The following is an 18,978-nucleotide window of genomic DNA, read 5'->3' on the forward strand; positions in this document are numbered from 1 at the left end:
GTGTAGTCTACGTGATACGCAGGTATACGCTGTATACCCACAAGAAAAGCTTGTGAATTTCTGTATAACCACTTAAAAATGTCGAATGATACGTAATCCCTGTTTCCCACTTTTCATTTGGCCATTTTTGGGGATCAGGCAGCTTTAATGTTACTGTAAAAAGTGCTGACCGATGTTTTTATCCGCTGATCAATGACCAATATGTGTCATTGATAACACCAAAAACGGGTTAGTCCACAAGTCTTTTGTCCTGCAAGGTAGCTGTTGCAGGGCATTGTGGGATTTGTAGTATAAGTGGTGGGAGCGCTATTTACCTGCAGGCCATTCATAATTGCTATATGAAATCATCTCGCGGGCTGTATAAAATTAGATTAGCTTTTATCCTTTTTATAAATGCTACATGTTTTTAATACAAAGCCGACTGTTGTACAGTTTCTTGTACATTTATTCAAATTAAAGCATTAGAGAAATTTTGCAGTGTTAAATATGTTTAAAAATCAAAAGAAATTGTCGATTACATTGCACTGACAGTGTACTTTTGTTTCTAAGCACAGTATACCCACCACAAAAATGTAGACTACACCACTGCTTTAGTGGTGGTGGGAATAACACACTTTTAGCATGCGTTTTGGTAACTTTTTTTGAAGTGTAGATTGCCATGCATTTGATGTGATAACCATTATGGTTTTCTCATGTTTTTAATTCCCCACAGCGAATACTGTTTTAAATGTTGGGCTGCTCATTGATCTGCAGCCTTATATGTTTTTAGCATTTAACTTCCTATATATTAAGCTTAAATTATTGTGAACTGAACGCATGCCTACAGCTTAGTCTTTTATTAAAGCGGAGTGTGTGTGTGTGTGTGTGTGTGTGTGTGTGTGTGTGTGTGTGTGTGTGTGTGTGTGTGTGTGTGTGTGTGTATATATATACATGTTTATAAAATGTTTTGTCTCACTGTAGAAGTGACAGTTGAGTTTCCTGAGGCCAGCTGTCAAGGTAATAATACAATATAATGCAAGAATTTCAAAACAATACTTGATGTTAGTTTGAGATCTTTCATTTTTATTGATTTAATATGACTTAAAACAGTTACAGCAATAAAACAGTAACACCATTTTAAGTATTTGCCACCCAGAAAGAATCCAAATTTAAGGTCAAATTGTTAGTTTAGAATTGTTGCTCCACAGTGACACTTGAATATGATGGTTACTTGTTCGAGGTCAAGATTATATCTGTTGTTTAATAGGCTTTTTTTTTTCTCTTTCAATTTCCACAAGAATCCCCATCCCAAGAATCAGATGATTCCCTATGAGCAAGCACTTGGTAACAGTGGGGAGGAAAAACTCCCTGTTGACAGGAAGAAACCTCCGGCAGAACCAGGCTCAGGAAGGGACGGCCATCTGCCTCGACCGCCTGGGGGGGTGAGGGGAAAGTGGAAATGAAAGAGAAAAAAAAAGCCAAAATGATCATTTTTGGAGCAACTTAGTAATTAATTTGTCATTCGAGTACTGGGCTGGTGTAATAATTAAATGAGTTTTGGGTTTTGCAGTGCGGACAATTTGGGCAACTTTGATGAGATTGCGGAGGATAACAGAAGCAGGAGTGGAATGGCACACTCTTCATTGTTGTTGCTCAGTGTAGAATTTAGGCATACAGCTTGGTTTTGGAAACTCCAGTCAGTACTGTGTGGGCTTTTTGAAGGCTGCTGACAGAGAACGAGGCTTCAGTCTTCTGTGTTCCCCATGTCAACACAATGGTCTCTGGGGGAACTCTGTGAGAGGTCAGGGTTAAAAAATGGATGTCGGAGAACCTCTAAGGGTGTGATGCGGAGGCTGGCATCTAAGTGCAGCATCTGTTTAATCAGGCTCACCAACAAATCCTGACCACTATGGTGTCCCGTTCTCATCATCATTAAAGGTTCAAGATCATTAAGGCTATTAAGCTTAAAATTTCTTGTTTCTTGTGGTTGGAGTCCTGTCTCGTATTGGAATTGTTCAGAAGACTTAAATCTCCAGCGCTGATTGCTGCAGTTTTGTTGTATGAAGTAATAATAAGTAAAAAATCCACGGTCGAGGACATGGTCTGGTGGCTGGCCCTGAGTTTCTATTATAAATCCAAGAACATCGAAGTCCATATTGCCAGGGTAGAGTGGCAGCCCTGTGGCAAGCTCTGCAGCTATCAGGCCCAGGGACCACATGTCAATGGCTTGATTAAATACGTCATGGAGCATGACCTCTGGCGCCCTGTACCAAAGGGTCTGCACACAGACACCTGGGCCCACTGCAGACACGGGACATGCCAGTCCAAAGTCGATAACTTTGACTGTGATGGGAGACCGATGGCGGTCCACAACCATCACGTTACCTGGCTTGAGGTCAGCGTGTACTATTCCCATGGAAGTGAGGTGAGACAGGGCATTTGTCAGCTGATGTAAAATGGGCCTCACCTCACTTATGGGAAGGCCTTGGTACCTGCGGTCCTTCATGTAATCATACAGGCTTTGGTCAAGGAGTTCAAAATTTAAGCAGATACGCTCGTTGTCAAGGAAGAAGCCATTCCATTTAACAATGTTGCTCCTTTCTGGATCCAGACATCGCAGCTGCTCAAGGATGAACATTTCCACTTTTGCCGGTTGCAGAATTTGGGGGATGTTCTTGATGACTTTGACAGCCACGACTTTGTTGGTTTTGGTATGGCGACATTTGGTTACAAAACCAAAGCTACCCTCTCCGAGGAAAGTCTCCACTTTGTAGGCGTTTCCCAGTATGGTTCCTTCAAAAATGTCGAGATTATTGGGGAGGAAGGATTGTTTGTTGTCCGACATATTGAGTGATGTTTGTTTAGGGATTTCAACTGGGTTTTCGACATTGCAGTCAATGCTGTGTCTGCCTTTTGATTGCCAACTGGAAGGCTGCTGACATAGAATGAGGCTTTGGTCTTCTCTCTTCTCCATGACAATACAAGGATCTCTGGAGGAACTCTGTGAGAGGCCAGTGTGAAAAAACGGATGCCGGAGAGCCTCCGCGGGTGTGACGCGCTGATTGGCATCTAAGTCCAGCATCTGTTTAATCAGGCTGACCAACAAATCCTGACCGCTATGGTGTCCTGTTCTGATTTGCATTACTTCTTCAAGATCATCCAGCTCATCAAACTCTAAACATCTTGTTTCTCGAGGGTTGACTCCTGTCTCGTATTGGAATTGTTCTACAGACTTAAATCTCCAACGCTGACTGCCGCAGTTTTGTTGAACAAAGTAATAATCAGTGATAAATCCACAGTCTAGGACATGGTCTGGTGGCTGGCCCTGAATGTCTATTATAAATCTGAGGACATCATACTCCGTTTTACCAGGGTAGAGCGGCAGCCCTGTGGCCAGCTCCACAGCTATGAGGCCCAGGGACCACATATCAATAGCTTGATTGAATGGAATGTGGAGCATTACCTCTGGTGCCCTGTACGAAAGGGTCTGCACACGGACACCTGGAATCACTGCAGACACGGGACATGCCAGTCCAAAATCGATAACTTTTACTTTGAGGGGAGACTGATGGCGGTCCACAATCATTACATTACCTGGCTTGAGGTCAGCGTGTACTATTCCCATGGAAGTGAGGTGAGACAGGGCAGTTGTCAGTTGATGTAAAATGGGCCTCACCTCACTTATGGGAAGGCCTTGGTACTTGCGGTCCTTCATGTAATCATACAGGCTTTGGTCGAGGAGTTCAAAATTTAAGCAGATACGCTCGTTGTCAAGGAAGAAGCCATTCCATTTAACAATGTTGCTCCTTTCTGGATCCAAACACCGCAGCTGCTCGAGGATGAACATTTCCAGTTTTGCCTGTTCCAAAATTCTGGGGCGGTTCTTGCTCACTTTCACAGCCACGGTTTTGCTAGTTTGGATGTCGAGACATTTGGTTACAAAACCAAAGCTGCCCTCTCCGAGAAAAGACTCCACTTTGTAGGAGTTTCCCAGTATGGTTCCTTCAAAGATGTCGAAGTCATTTTGGAGAAGGGATGGTTTGCTGACCGACATGGTGAACAGTGTTTGTTCAGGAAATTGATGAGAAACTTGTCAAAATTCCTTCAGCTGCCGTTGGGAAATTGTAACCGATTCAAAGTTGTTTTCCAAACTGTTGTGATGCACTCAGGTAAAATGTCTGATACATACTGCAGGAAAGTTTGTGGCTTCTATTTATAAAATTCTATAAAAGTAACAATATTAAAACATCAAAGGATCAAAAGACATTCCAAAGTGTGTGTGTGTGTGTGTGTGTGTGGGGGGGGGGGGGGGTTGTTTGTCCAGGTTCCCATGGAGACAGGAACCTGCTGCTTTTAGAAATTTTAAACAGTTTTCCCATATCCTATTTTGTTTAAAAATGATACTATATCCATTTCCCAAGTCTGCTCTAAGCAGTTTTTTGTCCTGTCTTTACTACAACTTAAGAACAGTGGAAATATTTGCCTAGATCAGGCAGCAGTGTCTAATGCCTGTGGAAGCTGAGATCTATGCAGAATAAAAATTCAAGAAAATAAAAAATCATGTGCTGTTTAAACTTTACCATGCAAACTATTACACTGATAAAAATATCCTGCCCTATCTACATAATAAAATTAAGGCAACTATTTGCATAATTTATTTATGTTGATAAAGCAAGACTGTTCTGTGTTTAAAGTACTTAATTATTTCTTTACATGAAATATAAAATCCAAGTAAAGTGAACTTAATTTTGTCAAGTAGATTAAGTAAAACTAAACTTTGTATAAATCACTCAACTTTTTCAATGTAGTAAATTAAATTAGCAAGTAAAACTAACTTCATTTCATTCAGTACCTTTGTATAAATTACTTAATTTTGTTAAATGTATTTAATTATTTTTCTTAAGTAGAATTAACTTGATTTTTGCATGTACATGTAAAGCAAAACTATTTGGTAAATGGACTAGTTCTTATATTGCACATTTCTACTCTGTCTGAGCACTCATACAACACGTTTACATTTACCAATTCACACAAGCACTTCCATGAGTTATTGTCTAACATTCACACTCCGATGCTTGCATCGGAGAGCAACTTGGGGTTCAGTATCTTGCCCAAGGATACTTTGGCATGCAGCCCGGAGCAGCCAGGAATTGAACCGCTGACCTTCCGATCAGTAGGTGACCTGCTCTACCTCCTGAGCTACAGCTAATTTCATTTGTGTTCATATATATTTTTTTAGATATCTAAAATTATTTCTGAAAGTGAAATTTATTGAATTTATAACAGATTGAGCACAAATACAGATATTATTCACTATTTTACTATTCCATAAAATGAGCGTTGTTATTTTAAAGTAGCATTTCATATTGAACATGTATTCAATCTTATCTGAATTGCATGCCTGATAATGACAAAAACTTCATAAGCAAAGGAGTGATATTGGGGGGGGGGGGGGGGGGGGGGCATTTCACATGTCAGAAATTATCACTTTTTTGTGCCACTTGTTTTATTTTGAATATGTGAACAACACACCAAAAAAACTGAAATTTTGTCTCCCCTAGAAGTGCCAGACCAATTGACAAAGATGTGTAGTATGAAAGCAAAAAGAGGGGTAACAAAAAAAAGGAGGAAAGACTTCCAAGCCATTACGATCTTTTTTCCGTATCAGATTAGAAACACATACTACAGCAAATCAAAACAGCACATATAGAAAAAAAGATGCTTTTTCCCCAAACTTTCTCCTATCAAAGGAGAATGAATCATTTGAATCATTTGAACTGTTGACTCATGTGTTCAGTTCTGCTCCCTGGCTTCAACAGGAGTTCCATGAATCAAGTAGCTAGCTCAAGATATTATACATAATACAAGCTAAATAAAAGCACTGATATTAAAGTGGCTTCCATGAGTAGAACAGAGGAAACATAAAATACAACCAACTCAAAAACAACTGTGAGCAGAAACAAGGTCTGTGGCAGTTTATTGCAAACATTTAATAATTCTATTAAACACTGTACATGGAGCAATGATTGTTAAAAAAAAGAAAAAACTATATGTGTGTGTGTGTGTGTGTGTGAAGTACATACACAATTTAAGTCCATTTTGCATTGGCAGAGAAAATGTATTTATGAAAGGCATATCAATTACATTGCAATATTAACCTGCATTCCTCAGGGTTTACAACTTAAGAAGACATCCATGTAGATGTCATGATAAAAATGATCGAGCCTCTGTCTCATTGAGAGGATCAGCTCCTCATCCCCTTCAAGTCCATGCAGCAACTTGCATATCCCTGGTAGTGGACGTGTTTCTCCCTGCTGGCCATGATGTGAGGATCTGGAAGAGGACCTGCAAAGTGAGATATGTCAATTTTAACATAGATTTCATTATGTCATGTGACCTTTCATACTATGACAGTCACACTAATCACCTCCCTGTACATGTTTGTAATGCAAAATAACTCTTTTAATAGTTAGTTTAAGCTGCTGCAAATTTTAATATTAAAATTTTATTATAAATTGGCAAAGATAATATACAAGGCATATATGGAAAGCAATACCTACTATTCACACTTATGTTTATCTTAGAAATGCATTACCATCTTTAAATAGCTGGGGGCTCATATATATATATATATATATATATATATATATATATATATATATACTATAAGGACCTAATCAAGATTAGAGCCTAAAGATGTTCTATTTGCAAAGCAGAAAGGTCACGTAATGTTAGCTAGCTAACAAATTGACTAATGCTATTCTAGCATATTAATTAATAGGTAGAAAAAGACAAAAACACGTACCTCCATGACATTCAATGATTGTGGGATTTGTAGTATAAGTGGTGGGAGTGCCATTTACCTGCAGGCCATTCATAATTGCTATATGAAATCATCTCACGGGCTGTATAAAATTAGATTAGCTTTTATCCTGTTTTATAAATGCTACATGTTTTTAATACAAAGCCAACTGTTGTACAGTTTCTTGTACATTTATTCAAATGTAAGCATTAGAGAAATTTTGCAGTGTTAAATATGCTTAAAAATCAAAAGAAATTGTCGATTACATTGCACTGACAGTGTGCTTTTGTTTCTGAGCACAGTATACCCACCACAAAAATGTAGACTACACCACTGAAGCCAACCCATCTGCTGTGAGAGCCTGGATCTTCTAGAACTGTCTCGCTTTCTCTCCTTAAGCCCCCAGCTACCTTTTTGTCCAGGAAAAACACACTAAGCTTGGACCCTCCACCTCGCTGCAGCAGTTAACATCAGCCTCTGTGAAACAAAGCGGGACTGCATCAGCCCCGGCAGGTTTTACAAGCCCTATATGCTCTCTGTCCAGGCCTCAATCAACCCTCCCGTCTCCCCCAAAGGCCCTTTGTCCTCTCTCAGACCACTCCTCTGGGCCCCATTAGCACTCACAGCTTGAGGTTTTACTTCAAGAAAAAATTCTCTTCAGCAGAGCAAATATCATCTCAATGGGCAGTAGCCAAAGATCGGAAATGTTTTGATTCTCGCAAACCTCAAATCTCAAGGAGGGACTCTGTTCTAGTGGTGACCACATCGTAAATTTGAGTTGTCTGCCTCTGATTTATAACTCCTGCGTGATTTAAACTGCATAAAAGCATTACAGATTTGGCTCTGTTAAGGCAAATTGGTGCAAGTTTTCTCTGTCTGTAAGGGTAAACATAAACGATATACATTAGAATTTTACTGTTTGTTCTATAGTTTCTTTCTTACACTTGCACTCACAATCAGAGAGAATGGGCTTCTTTGTGGAGCCTTTATTTTTTTCATGCACAAAGCACTCATATATATATTCTGTCGCCACACTATCAGAAACAGACTACAAAGCATTGTATCCATGCAACAAGCTGTTAGGAAACAGCCACTTGTTGTAGTTTGAGAATTTTCAGTGTTTTAAATTTGTAAGAAAAATAAATTAATTTTCTGAGATTAGAAAGATTTTAGAAAGATACAAATTTATAAGAAATAAAACAACAACAACAACACAACAAGGTTGGATCACCACTCCGAAACACACACCCCAGTGGATGATCTCATCAAATTATAGGCTACACCGCAGTCGGGCTATGAAAAGAGGAACTTGAAGAATCACCATATATACTATATTCTTGGAAAATGCATTTTCTTGTATTGGATCTCTTCAAAGAAAATATAGTATCCTGATATATCCCTGAAGGTGATAAGCAGATAGGTTCCTGTGTTTCCACTACATTATCCACACTATTGCATCTCATCACTAACTTGGAGCAACTGGAAGTTGTTCTAGTGGTTTCAAAGTGAAGGGGTGTGATTTAAAGACACCTGCAGTGGCCGTTATTTGTTGTCGTAATAGTTTTATGTTACCACAGGATCAAGCACGTGGTGCCAAACCCCACCCCGGCATACGTTTAGCTGATTTTATCGTTATACGTCTGACAAACGTGTCACTCTGCAAACACTGAATCCCCGAGATAACACAGTTCCTACTGTTTTCCAAGGTTTAAAATATTGAACTAAAATAACTTTCATTTTTATGCAGGTTTTTCATTTTTATCCATTTTTGTGCAAGCTGGGATAGAGGTGTCAAGTATTCAAGGGCAAATTAGCCACATGCTCAAGTTTTGGAAATAAAACACTGCAGAGGAGTGTAGTGTGACCCCACCTCACTGCCCTCGCTCTTCTTTTATTTGACATGGAGATAATGGCAGTGAATGAAAGGAATTCCCACAGAACTCTTTTACCCCCCTTTTTTTTCCACTCTTCTAGTTCCTCCAGTTTATTTCCCTTTTCACATCCGTTCACCATTTTCTCTTCCTGCCTTCCATCTCCTCCTTAATGCATCCCTGTGGATGAGCAGAGCCGTAAATCCAAGGCTTGTATCTGTCCATCACATCTCATAAAAGTCTTATTCGTCCCAGCAGAAACTCAGGCTCCTCTCCCTGTAAATGTTTTTTGGGTGGCAAGGATCCCTGTAAATAATTTGTTGCTGTGTATTTTACAAATCATCGTCCCTGTGTGATGTCCATCTTGTTTCAATCACTCCCTGGAATGGATCATTTGATGCACAGCATGCACAGATTGTTACAAGGTGGACTGGGGTTTGGATACACGCATGCAAGCACAGAAAAAAAGAAGGCCTTTGCATAATGCAACTTGACCTGCAGGGTCAAACTATCTCCACCTCCTATTTCTGCTCCTATGGGCATTGATGTTGCTTTTCCTTTTGGGATTTTTAAGGATACAAAGACATTTTTAATGTAGGTTCGAAACATTTATGATTTTTGACCTCAGACCCAATAGATTCAACCACTGAAAGGAACCTGGATGGAAAAGTATGAAATCTGTTTGCATAAAATCCTGCAGAAGGATCAGCAAAGTTAGCTTTATTTACACAATAAAGGATCTCCATATGGGGGGACATAAAATATAAAGCCTTTGATAATTGTATTTCTCTACAATGAATCTGCAGTTGTAAATTTATAGCAAGTTATTTTTTAATTGTTGCTATGAGCTATGAGTGTTTGTCAAGTTTCTCAACCAAAGGTGTCCCATGATCTCTGCGCCATTTATTCCAATAGGTGCAAAACCAGAAGATGGCAGCGCAGAGCTTCAGCTGCTGTCAGTGTGACAGCCTGGCCTCGTCTTGCCTCAGTAGTGGCTCTGGAAGTCTTGAGGACTATGATATGAATACAACTTTAGCGCTACCTGAATTTGAGCCTAATAGAAATCTAAGTATCCTGTTTTTACAGTTTTAGCCAGTCAAAACTTTCAGCTGATTTTGTTTTTAACCAGGAAAAAAAATAATAAAATTGAGTTATTTCAAACAGATTGACATCCACATTAATCTGAAGACCCCCCCCCCATTTATAATGTGTTTTTTAAGTTCAGCTCCGCCCATCATTAAAGAGAATTGCAGGAACTATCAGTCTAACTGTCTTTGTCTGCGTGGCTATTAGCAGAGCAGACAGACCATCAGATTGGTAAAATATGTGTGTCATTAGTGTGTGCATTCCAGCCTGTTTAGTCTGCATGTGAATGCATGGATGTGCATGTGTAACTGCATACGCGGGACTTTACGTGCCATTATGTGAAATCTGTGCACTCGTCTAATTAAGGACGGAACCAGAGTGGAATCAATTACTCTGGTTCACTAATGTCAATGTCTCCTCACTTCACATGAAAATATACACACTGTGAATGAGTTAAAAATATGGGACACAAATCTGAAAGTATGGCTTATATGTTGGCCAAAAGTAAGCTACAAAATAATAATAATATTAAAAATATGTAGTAAATGCAGTAAATTTTCTCCCTTCCAAATTTCTTAGTTTTTGCACATTTTTCACACTTACATGTTTCAGATCATCAAACAAATTATAATATTAGACAAAGAAAACCAGACTAAATAGAAAATGCAGTTTTTAAATGATGATTTCATTTATTAAGGGAAAAAGGCTATCCAAGTTCTGAAGCAGCAAAGCAGCCCCGGACCATCACACTACCACCACCATGTTTGACTGTTGGTGTGATGTTCTTTTAATGGGTTTATGGGCTTTTATTGTGACCTCTTGGAGTAATTTTGGTAGCCTGGCCACTCCTGCGAAGGTTCACCACTGTTCCAGGTTTTCTCCATTTGTGGATAACGGCTCTCACTTCACTGACATTACCAAGCCTTAGAAACGGCTTAATAAATGAAATAATTTACTCGGGTTATCTTTGTCAAATATCAAAATTTGTTTGGTGTTCTGAAACATTTAAACAGCACTGCACCTGATACTTGGTTAGGTTCATGCACCATAACTGCTTGGCTAAGTAGTGGAAACGATCATGGATTGGATTAAAATAGCCCATTTTACAAAATGATAGATGGGTTAAAAAGCTCCATTGATGAGGTTAACAAGTTCCTGAGTTTTCCTTTGAGGACCGTCTCTGGCATTCTGTTCAGACACACCTGAAACATGACGGCTGGTGCAAATGTGCACATACTGGACTTCATCTGGACAAACCTGGACAGCCACCGAGCAGTGTCCAGCTCAGTGGCTGTCCACTGAGGTTTGGCAGAGAAGTTAAAGTTAGGCTTAACAACAAACAACACATCAAATTCTGAGTGATGACAGCCTCTGACACATTTACACTCAGGTCTGCTTCCTTCAAGGGACCACAACACTTTTCCAAACCGTAGCGGTTTGCAGTTGTGAGCACGCTCAGTTTCCCAAACATCTCATGAAGCTTTACAAAACTGTGAGGGGCAGTAAAACGTTATATTTCCATTGCAGCTCATGTGTGGACTGTAGACAGGTCCATATGTGTAAGGGTGTGCGTGTCTCTCGTGTGAACAGGTGTGTAGTGGGTTACCGTCTGCTTCTGTGATTATGAATGTGTGTACATGTGACACTGGTTGCTCCATCTGCCATTACCTCACTGTAATAACAACACCATTATTCTCTCTAACTAAGATTCCATCCTTAACTTCTGATGACAGTTGAAGCTCCTCCAGCTCCAGCATATGTGTGTGTGTGTGTGTGTGTGTGTGTGTGTCCCTGCCGAAGACATATGCCCCAGGACACACAGCTGAGCCGGCTGGTGGAGGCTATCGTTTCACTACATAAAACGTGTCATCCTGTCTCACTCTGATGGATATAATATCCATGCCTCATCCTGGGCTCCGTTTGACTGCGTGTGAGCACGTTTCCTGACTGTACCCTCGCCACGATTTCATTAATCACCACCCTCAGACAGTCTTTTTCCTGTCAAAAGAGAAAAGACGAGAGATCTTTGTTTCCACAGAAGTAGTTCTTTAATTTCCGTAAGTGTCTTTCCTCTCCCAAACCGCTAAGTGGGATACAAAACATGATCTCTTTAGGTTGCCAATACAAAAGCCCCAGCGGCACTCCAGACGGAAGCCCATCCTGTATTGTCTTTAGATATGGACTAGATCACATAGACTATGCATGTGGTTTGGTTGCTAAAGGATAACATCCTGGGAAGGTTACAGCCCATTTACTGGACTTTTGCTTATTTAGTGAGACACATCCGGAGTTTCATTCATTCACCCATTTCTCATACATCCTTTTAAATTATATATTTTACAGACTTGGATTAAATTGCTGCTCAGGTTAAAGTTCTTATACAGGATAAATGAAAAACATGTCTCCCTTTAGGAGTCACTACAGGTGATCATCTGCATCCCCCTCTGTCACACCAACCCTCTGAATGTCCTCCTTCACTACATCCATGAATCTTCTCTGTGGTCTTCCTCGTTTCCTGGCAGCTCCATCTTCAGCATTCTTTGTCCAGTGTCTCCACCATCTCTTCTATTCACATGTCCAAACTATCTCAACTTTGCCTCTAACTTAACAGCTCCTGTCCATTCTGGTCTCTCTGCCACCTCCAGCTCAGCTTCCTGTCTTTTTGTTAATACCACTGTCTCCAGACCACATATGACAGCTTTCCCTCTGACACTCGTCTGCATCCACTCCATCCCGCCTGCTCACTCTTCTTCTTGTTGCTTTGGATGGTTGACTCCAGGTTTTTAAACTCATCCACCTTCACTACCTCTCCTCCTTGCAGCTTCACTGTTACACATATTCACACACTTTTGAATACTTTCCTACAGACATACAGCTGTAAGGGGGCAGCACTAGGTGAACCCGAACGCAGAGGGTGCTGCTCCAAAACCCTCCTCGTGACTGTTTCGGTCACGAGCAGATTGCCTCACAACTGGTGGTCGCAAGATGGTCACGGAGTGCTCTCTAGGCTTGTCTGACTGAGGCCTTGTTCACTTGAGGCTGTAGCGTCATTTGCCCAAAATGAGACACGTCACATAGTTAGCAGTCACATGACTGCACAACCTCAATATCTGCATACAAAAGTGCCCACAAAACAACGCAGCATTCTTGCAGCAGCTTCTGAAAAAAAAGTCATGACCTCTAATCTACTGATAAATGTTTCTGAAGATTAATTTTCGCATTTTTTTTCATGTCCATGAACACAATTTTTCAAATATCCTGCCTCATGTATACAAAATCAGCATTTTCCACTTTTTAAACCACTTATGCAGATCCAGACATTCAGACCTCCCTCTTGCATCTCTTCTGGGGGGGACATCGAGGCATTCCCAAATGAGCTGAGAGATGTAATCCCTCCAACGTGTCCAGGATCTGTCCCAGGGTCTCCCTCTAATGGCTCCAACACCTCACACAGGAGGCAACCACCTCAACGGGCTCCTTTCAGTGGAAAGAAATAGCAGCACTACTCTGAATCCCTCCAGATGACTGAGCTCCGCAGTCCAACTCTAATGGAGGGACCACACTTTGGACTATTCTTTGGTAGCAAAATATAAAGGGGGGTGGCTCAAGACTTGTACACAGTACTGCATTTCTCTATAGTTTGTTTTAAGCACGTGTGGCATACCTTCCAAACCCATACTAAGCTATCAAATGCATCCCATAGGTAGGCAACACTGTAACCAACATCAGAAATTATATATCAGGGTTACAGGAGCGACTGCGACTGACATTCTGCAACTGAGTGAATAAAAAGTTGTTTTTCTGAGGCAGCAGTCTGCCATTTAGGCCTCTAGCCTGTCCCAGCTGTGTTGTAAATAAATCTGTCCTGTGTTTGAGCCATGACAGCATTGCTCTGTAACACAAAGTAAATGAAACAATGCAAACACAGTGACTGTGGGGAATAAAATCAAAGCACAATGAGGCTTGATGCTGTTATGCTGCTATCAGACCCAATTCTGAAATATGAATGTAACCGTGCTGGGACTGCTGTTAACCGCTTGCAACCAGTTATATAATAAGGAAGTACCTCTGCATGGCATCTGAGCCAAAACTCCATTTTTGTGATAACCTGATAACTTTTGCAGGTTTATATTAAAACACAAATATGGGCCCTTTGGATCCTTGATGTGCCAAAGTCTGCAAAGTTGCACGTTTCTGACGGATCATTTCCTGTAGCACTTCTGTTTCTTCCTGTGAGCATCAAATGATTGGCAGGAAGCAGAGTGTAATGTCATGATTTACTGATATGAAAACACAACTCATGCGCTTTATGGTTATTCTGTTAGATTCTGACAGTAAGCTAAAATGTAAGAGAGCACATGGCTTCTTTTGAAGGAGGAAAAAACTATAATGATCAGAGAAAAATACAGAAAGGAGAATTAGATTTACAGATTGCATGCATTTATCATTCTTCAAACCACTGCAGCCACAAATGCAGGACATTCCAAGTGTTTTTGGGGTGTGTCTCCCTCTGCATATTTCCGATTGTTGTGGATCTGGCTGAACTCCCGTGGTTTTTGATTCGTGCACATTTAGAATATTCAGAGGTCGTTGAGGTCCAAGAAGAGGAAAAGAGCATTCCTGTTAAATGGTTTGAACTTATCGACAGGGAAGACACAAATTTCCGTTATTTATTTTCCCACTTCGGAAGCGAAGCGGTGGTTGGGGAGAGCACGACTAACTGAACATCTTTGTTTTCCAACAAAGATGTTCAAATAAAAGTTGTCTCTTGCCCAGAATTGGGTCTTATCATGGTGTAGAGTTCAAGGTTTGGACAACACAGAAAATCCTCTGTGGGTAAAGCCTGGAGTTATCCACATCCATTCCGAGGTTGGTGCATCTAATCATACTAAATTCTGTTTATGTGTTCACTGTGGAACTGATTTAAATGCATATTTTCTCTAAGTCTCTGGCTGTAATAAGGGTAGCAGTTGAAATTGAAGTTTATTTCTACATGCCACCATCAAAAGTCTGTCCCAAATCAAACTAATCAGCAATCAATTACAGGACAAAATGCAGCTGAATTTTTTGAAAAAGTCAGTATGGAAGACATAACAAGCTTTCGTAATCCCCAGAAGCCAGTCCAGGCTACCTGGCACCACCACCCACAGGCTTTTAAATGTGTTCGAGGAAAAACTGCCCTGAAAACCTTCATGCATTTATTTATCCTGCATCCTTCACAAGACCTGGAACAAAATATTAAGTCTCCTACAAATGCCTCGCTGCCAAAAGCCCTCCTCATGTTTACTGTTTGGAGAGATGGTATATGATTTTAATCCCGTGTAAATCCACCTTATTTGTTATTTGTTTCATATAACATTTGAACTCTACATTTTTGTTGAAGACAGATGTCTTTTGTTAAAAGTAATCCTACACAAATCAAAAACATGACTCCTCTTTTAGTGCTCTTCAGGACATGGAGTTACTATTATTGATGTATTAAAACTAAATGTGACCACAGGTTTTTAATGCACTTTATGCAAAGATTTACAGAGTATAAAACATGAACATGAGCGATAAATGCTCGACTTTAGTGTCCCGTGCAAATGCATTTCAGAAAACGCGTAACGCCAAAGTCCGGCTCACTGGGAGTGAAGAAAATGACAGCTCTGCCAGCCACAGGGATTTAAAACAATAAAGTAAAAGTAACTGTAGCTTTTGTGAGGCTTTTCTGTAATGATGTTCCTTATTTCTGTCGTTAGAAAGTTACAGATTGTATATTTGGCTGCAGTTACATCATACATTTTTCATTCAAGATTTAGATTTAAATATTTACACACAGTCTGATTTTAATGGAGTCCAGTGTTTACTTGCACGAACAGCGGGACAAAATGCATACACCACAACAGCTACAGTATCTTACCTTAGCGTGCATTAAAAAGACACTCTCAACAGAAGACAGTTCATGTGCTACAGTCACACTAGGGAAAACGCTGATGGAGACCGCAGCATGGCCAGAATTATTCCAACCATGTGTGATGAACCCTCTGCAAGACGGGGACTCGCAGCCAGCGTCAAGATGGCGATAAAAAAGCAATAATACAAAGTTGGTCTGCCATCAGTGTGTGGCTGAATGGAGATCAAGTTGGCCTTAACACACAACTGGTGATAATTCAGTGATTAACTGTGATAAACTGGTTAAAATCACAAAACTGTTGCCATCTGTTGCAAATCTGTTGCTGTTTACATACACACAAAATAACATAAATTCACATTAACTACACTGCTCAAAAAAATTAAAGGGACACTATTTAATGAGAGTGCAGCATCAAGACAATTAAACTGCTGGGACATTGATCAGGTCTGTTAAGTAGCAGAGGGGGTAGTTAATCATGGGCCCTAGAAGGTCCTTCACCCATCAGCAGGACCAGTATCTGCTCTTTGTGCATGGTGGAAGAGCATGAGCACTGCCAGAGCTACACAATGACCTCCAGCAGGTCACTGATGTGAATGTCTGTGACCAAACAATCAGAAACAGACTTCGTGAGGCTGGCCTGAGGGCCTGACATCCTCTAGTGGGCTCTGTGCTCACTGCCCGGCACCGCAGAACCTGATTGGCATGAAGGAATTGATACCATTGACTGACCCTCATGCTCACCTGACCTAAATCCAACAGAACACTTCTGGGACTTCTGCTCCCTCCAATGCCACCTCAGCCTGTCCAGGAGCTCAGTGATGTCCTGTTCCAGATCTGGGAGGAGGTCCTCCGGGACACCATCCATCATCTCATTAGGAGCCCTGATGTTCTCGGGCATGCACAGAAGCAAGTGGGGGCCACACAAACTACCGAGGACCATTGTGATTTGCTGCAATTAAATTTCAGACCAGCCTGCTGCATCATTTTTTTCACTTTGACTTTCGGGGTATCTTTGAATTCAGCCCTTTGTTGGTTGATAATTTTCATTTCCAGCAAACAATGCAGCATCATTTCATTCCCAACACATTACTCAGTCCATATGAGTGTAGATATCCAGCATGATTTTTTTCCCTATTGAGATTTGATGTGTTCTTCTAATTTTTTTGTGCAGTATACTTCAGAATCCAGCCAGAACTTCATAGACTTGAAACAGAAATTCAGAAGTTCAGAAGTATAATTGAATAGCTTTGTAACACATTGTAATAAAAAGATTAACTGGTAGGTTGTAATGTGTCCATTTTGATGGTTTCTACTTGGCAACAAGGTTCTGATGGGCATCATCATTATCATCAATAAGACCGAGGTGACTTGCTGGAAACCATTCAAAATACTGTTTAAACCAACATTTCTATGCTGCACTTGTCCAAGTGCCATGAACACAGAACGCTGCTGGCTAGCTAGCATGATAAATAGAATTCCAAGGAGCTCATCTGACTCCAGATCAGCAGTTAAATTGTGGTCAGTTTTCCCACAGAGAACATTTCTTCTAAGGTCCTTCTTTATGCATTCTGCTGAATGGAGGACAGAAGTGTCAAAACAGAGTAGATGCATGAAGGCAGATTTATACAATGGTTGCTACTGTGCTGTTTGTATTTTCAGGGCAGGACCATTAAATGGCTACTAACAGAGAAAGTCATCGGGGTTCAAGTGTGTTTTGTTTCACTGTTGCTTCAAGCTGTGTTACTCTGAGGCCCCACAGTCATCATGGGTGGCCACACTGGGCCATTGGCACAGCATGCAGGCACACACATGCACGTATAATTGAATGCTAACGTGCCAAAAGTACTTTTTTATATGTCTTGCACACACAGACTGTGCTTTTCTGCATGTATACACACAGTGGACCACCATATGCATGTGTACATTTAACTTTCCCTCACTTGTAGAAAATCATCCACAAAATGTCTCTCACAAATAATGTGGCAGAACACACACACACACACGCACACATGAATATTCACATGAAGTATGCATGCAAACATGGGAAAAAATATGCTTTATGCAGGTTTATATAATTTCAGCACAAATTTAAGAAGACATAACCAACAGTCCCCCAACCCCCTGCTGGGCCGTAAAAACAAACTGCACAAAATATGGCATTTGTCTTCTGATTAAACACCCCACATTCCAGCAATCTGTGTTTGGCCGACCCGGCAACGGCCATCATATTGACAGTCGGACGTGCGGTTTGCCTGGGTGATCTTTCATGAAGGGAAGCTTTATGGCACAGCCAGCTCCATATAATCAGCTTTAAATGGTCCCAATGCTAACGAGAAGGACAGCACCCTCCCTCCTTTCATGGCAGCCAGCCGGCCCCCAGGAGTCAGGAAAGACAGAGACAACAGCTACAGTGGCTGTGAGGAAATGAGGAATGCTATGGGATTCAAAGATCCTGAAGAGTCGCTTTTACGTGCGTACAAGTGCGATAAAATGTCAAATATGTCGGGAAATTACTAAGCTGGCATGATTTGCTCTTGCATGCTAAATTGCATGCTGGGTTATGCTAATCAGTGACAGTAAAATTAGCAGCCAAAATATTTGAGGTTTCTTTACGTTAGCTTTACCAGGAAAAATCAACCACCTGAATTTAGAGGTACACGTGAATCATTTATTTCACCTGATGTTGACACTTTAATGAAACCCAGCATCATTTTCATTGTAATGTTTTCAACAACAACACTCTCAATGACAGTAATTTAACTTCAGATTACTGTCATCCCGTTTTAACAACGTCATGTAGGCAGGTGGCAACGCATGCTGCCTTTAACACACACACACGCACACACACACATACACACACAGGTGTGTTTTTTGCAACTTGCACACTGTGATTGTTTACTTCTGTTGGACAAAGTGCACACCTGTGGAAGCAGTAAATCTTTTCTTAATACGATTCTTATAGCACAGATTGACTTGACATTAACTTTCAAATTTAATTCAGTGCTTTATTTGCATCAGAAATCCTGAAATCACCACAGTAAACTATTCTATGAACTTTTTAGGATGCAGCATAAAGTCACAAAGGACTGTTGATGTCAACTTGCCTCAGTAGCATCCTTTAACGCTTCCGTCTGCTCTTGGGTTGCACAGCTGAGCCATAAAACTATCCTCTTCCTATCTCTCTATAATGCATTTTTACACTCTGTCTGTGTGGCTTGGCCTTGTAAAGATTAACTTTTACCAGATGCCTTGTTAACTTCAGCCCATTTGTCTTTTTGCAGCTCAGCACGTTTAATGAGATTTGCATTGTCGAACATGAAGTCAACAATTTAAGAAGCTAACCA

At 40.6% G+C, this 18,978-nt stretch overlaps 1 protein-coding gene across 1 annotated transcript; it reads right to left on the reverse strand.

Annotated features, from left to right (window-relative positions):
- Positions 1–1,139: 1,139 nt before the first annotated feature.
- LOC115798728 (dual specificity protein kinase YAK1-like) lies at positions 1,140–4,156 on the reverse strand. The gene has a single exon (XM_030755680.1). The coding sequence runs from the start codon at positions 4,031–4,033 to the stop codon at positions 1,724–1,726; it is 2,310 nt and encodes a 769-aa protein (XP_030611540.1). The 5' UTR covers positions 4,034–4,156; the 3' UTR covers positions 1,140–1,723.
- Positions 4,157–18,978: the final 14,822 nt, after the last annotated feature.

This window comes from Archocentrus centrarchus, chromosome 19, assembly GCF_007364275.1.
Source record: "Archocentrus centrarchus isolate MPI-CPG fArcCen1 chromosome 19, fArcCen1, whole genome shotgun sequence".
NCBI lineage: Eukaryota > Metazoa > Chordata > Actinopteri > Cichliformes > Cichlidae > Archocentrus > Archocentrus centrarchus.

What these genes read in the sequence shown, in the direction of transcription:
- LOC115798728 (XM_030755680.1), bottom strand. Translation starts at nt 4,033, where the DNA reads ATGTCGGTCAGCAAACCATCCCTTCTCCAAAATGACTTCGACATCTTT.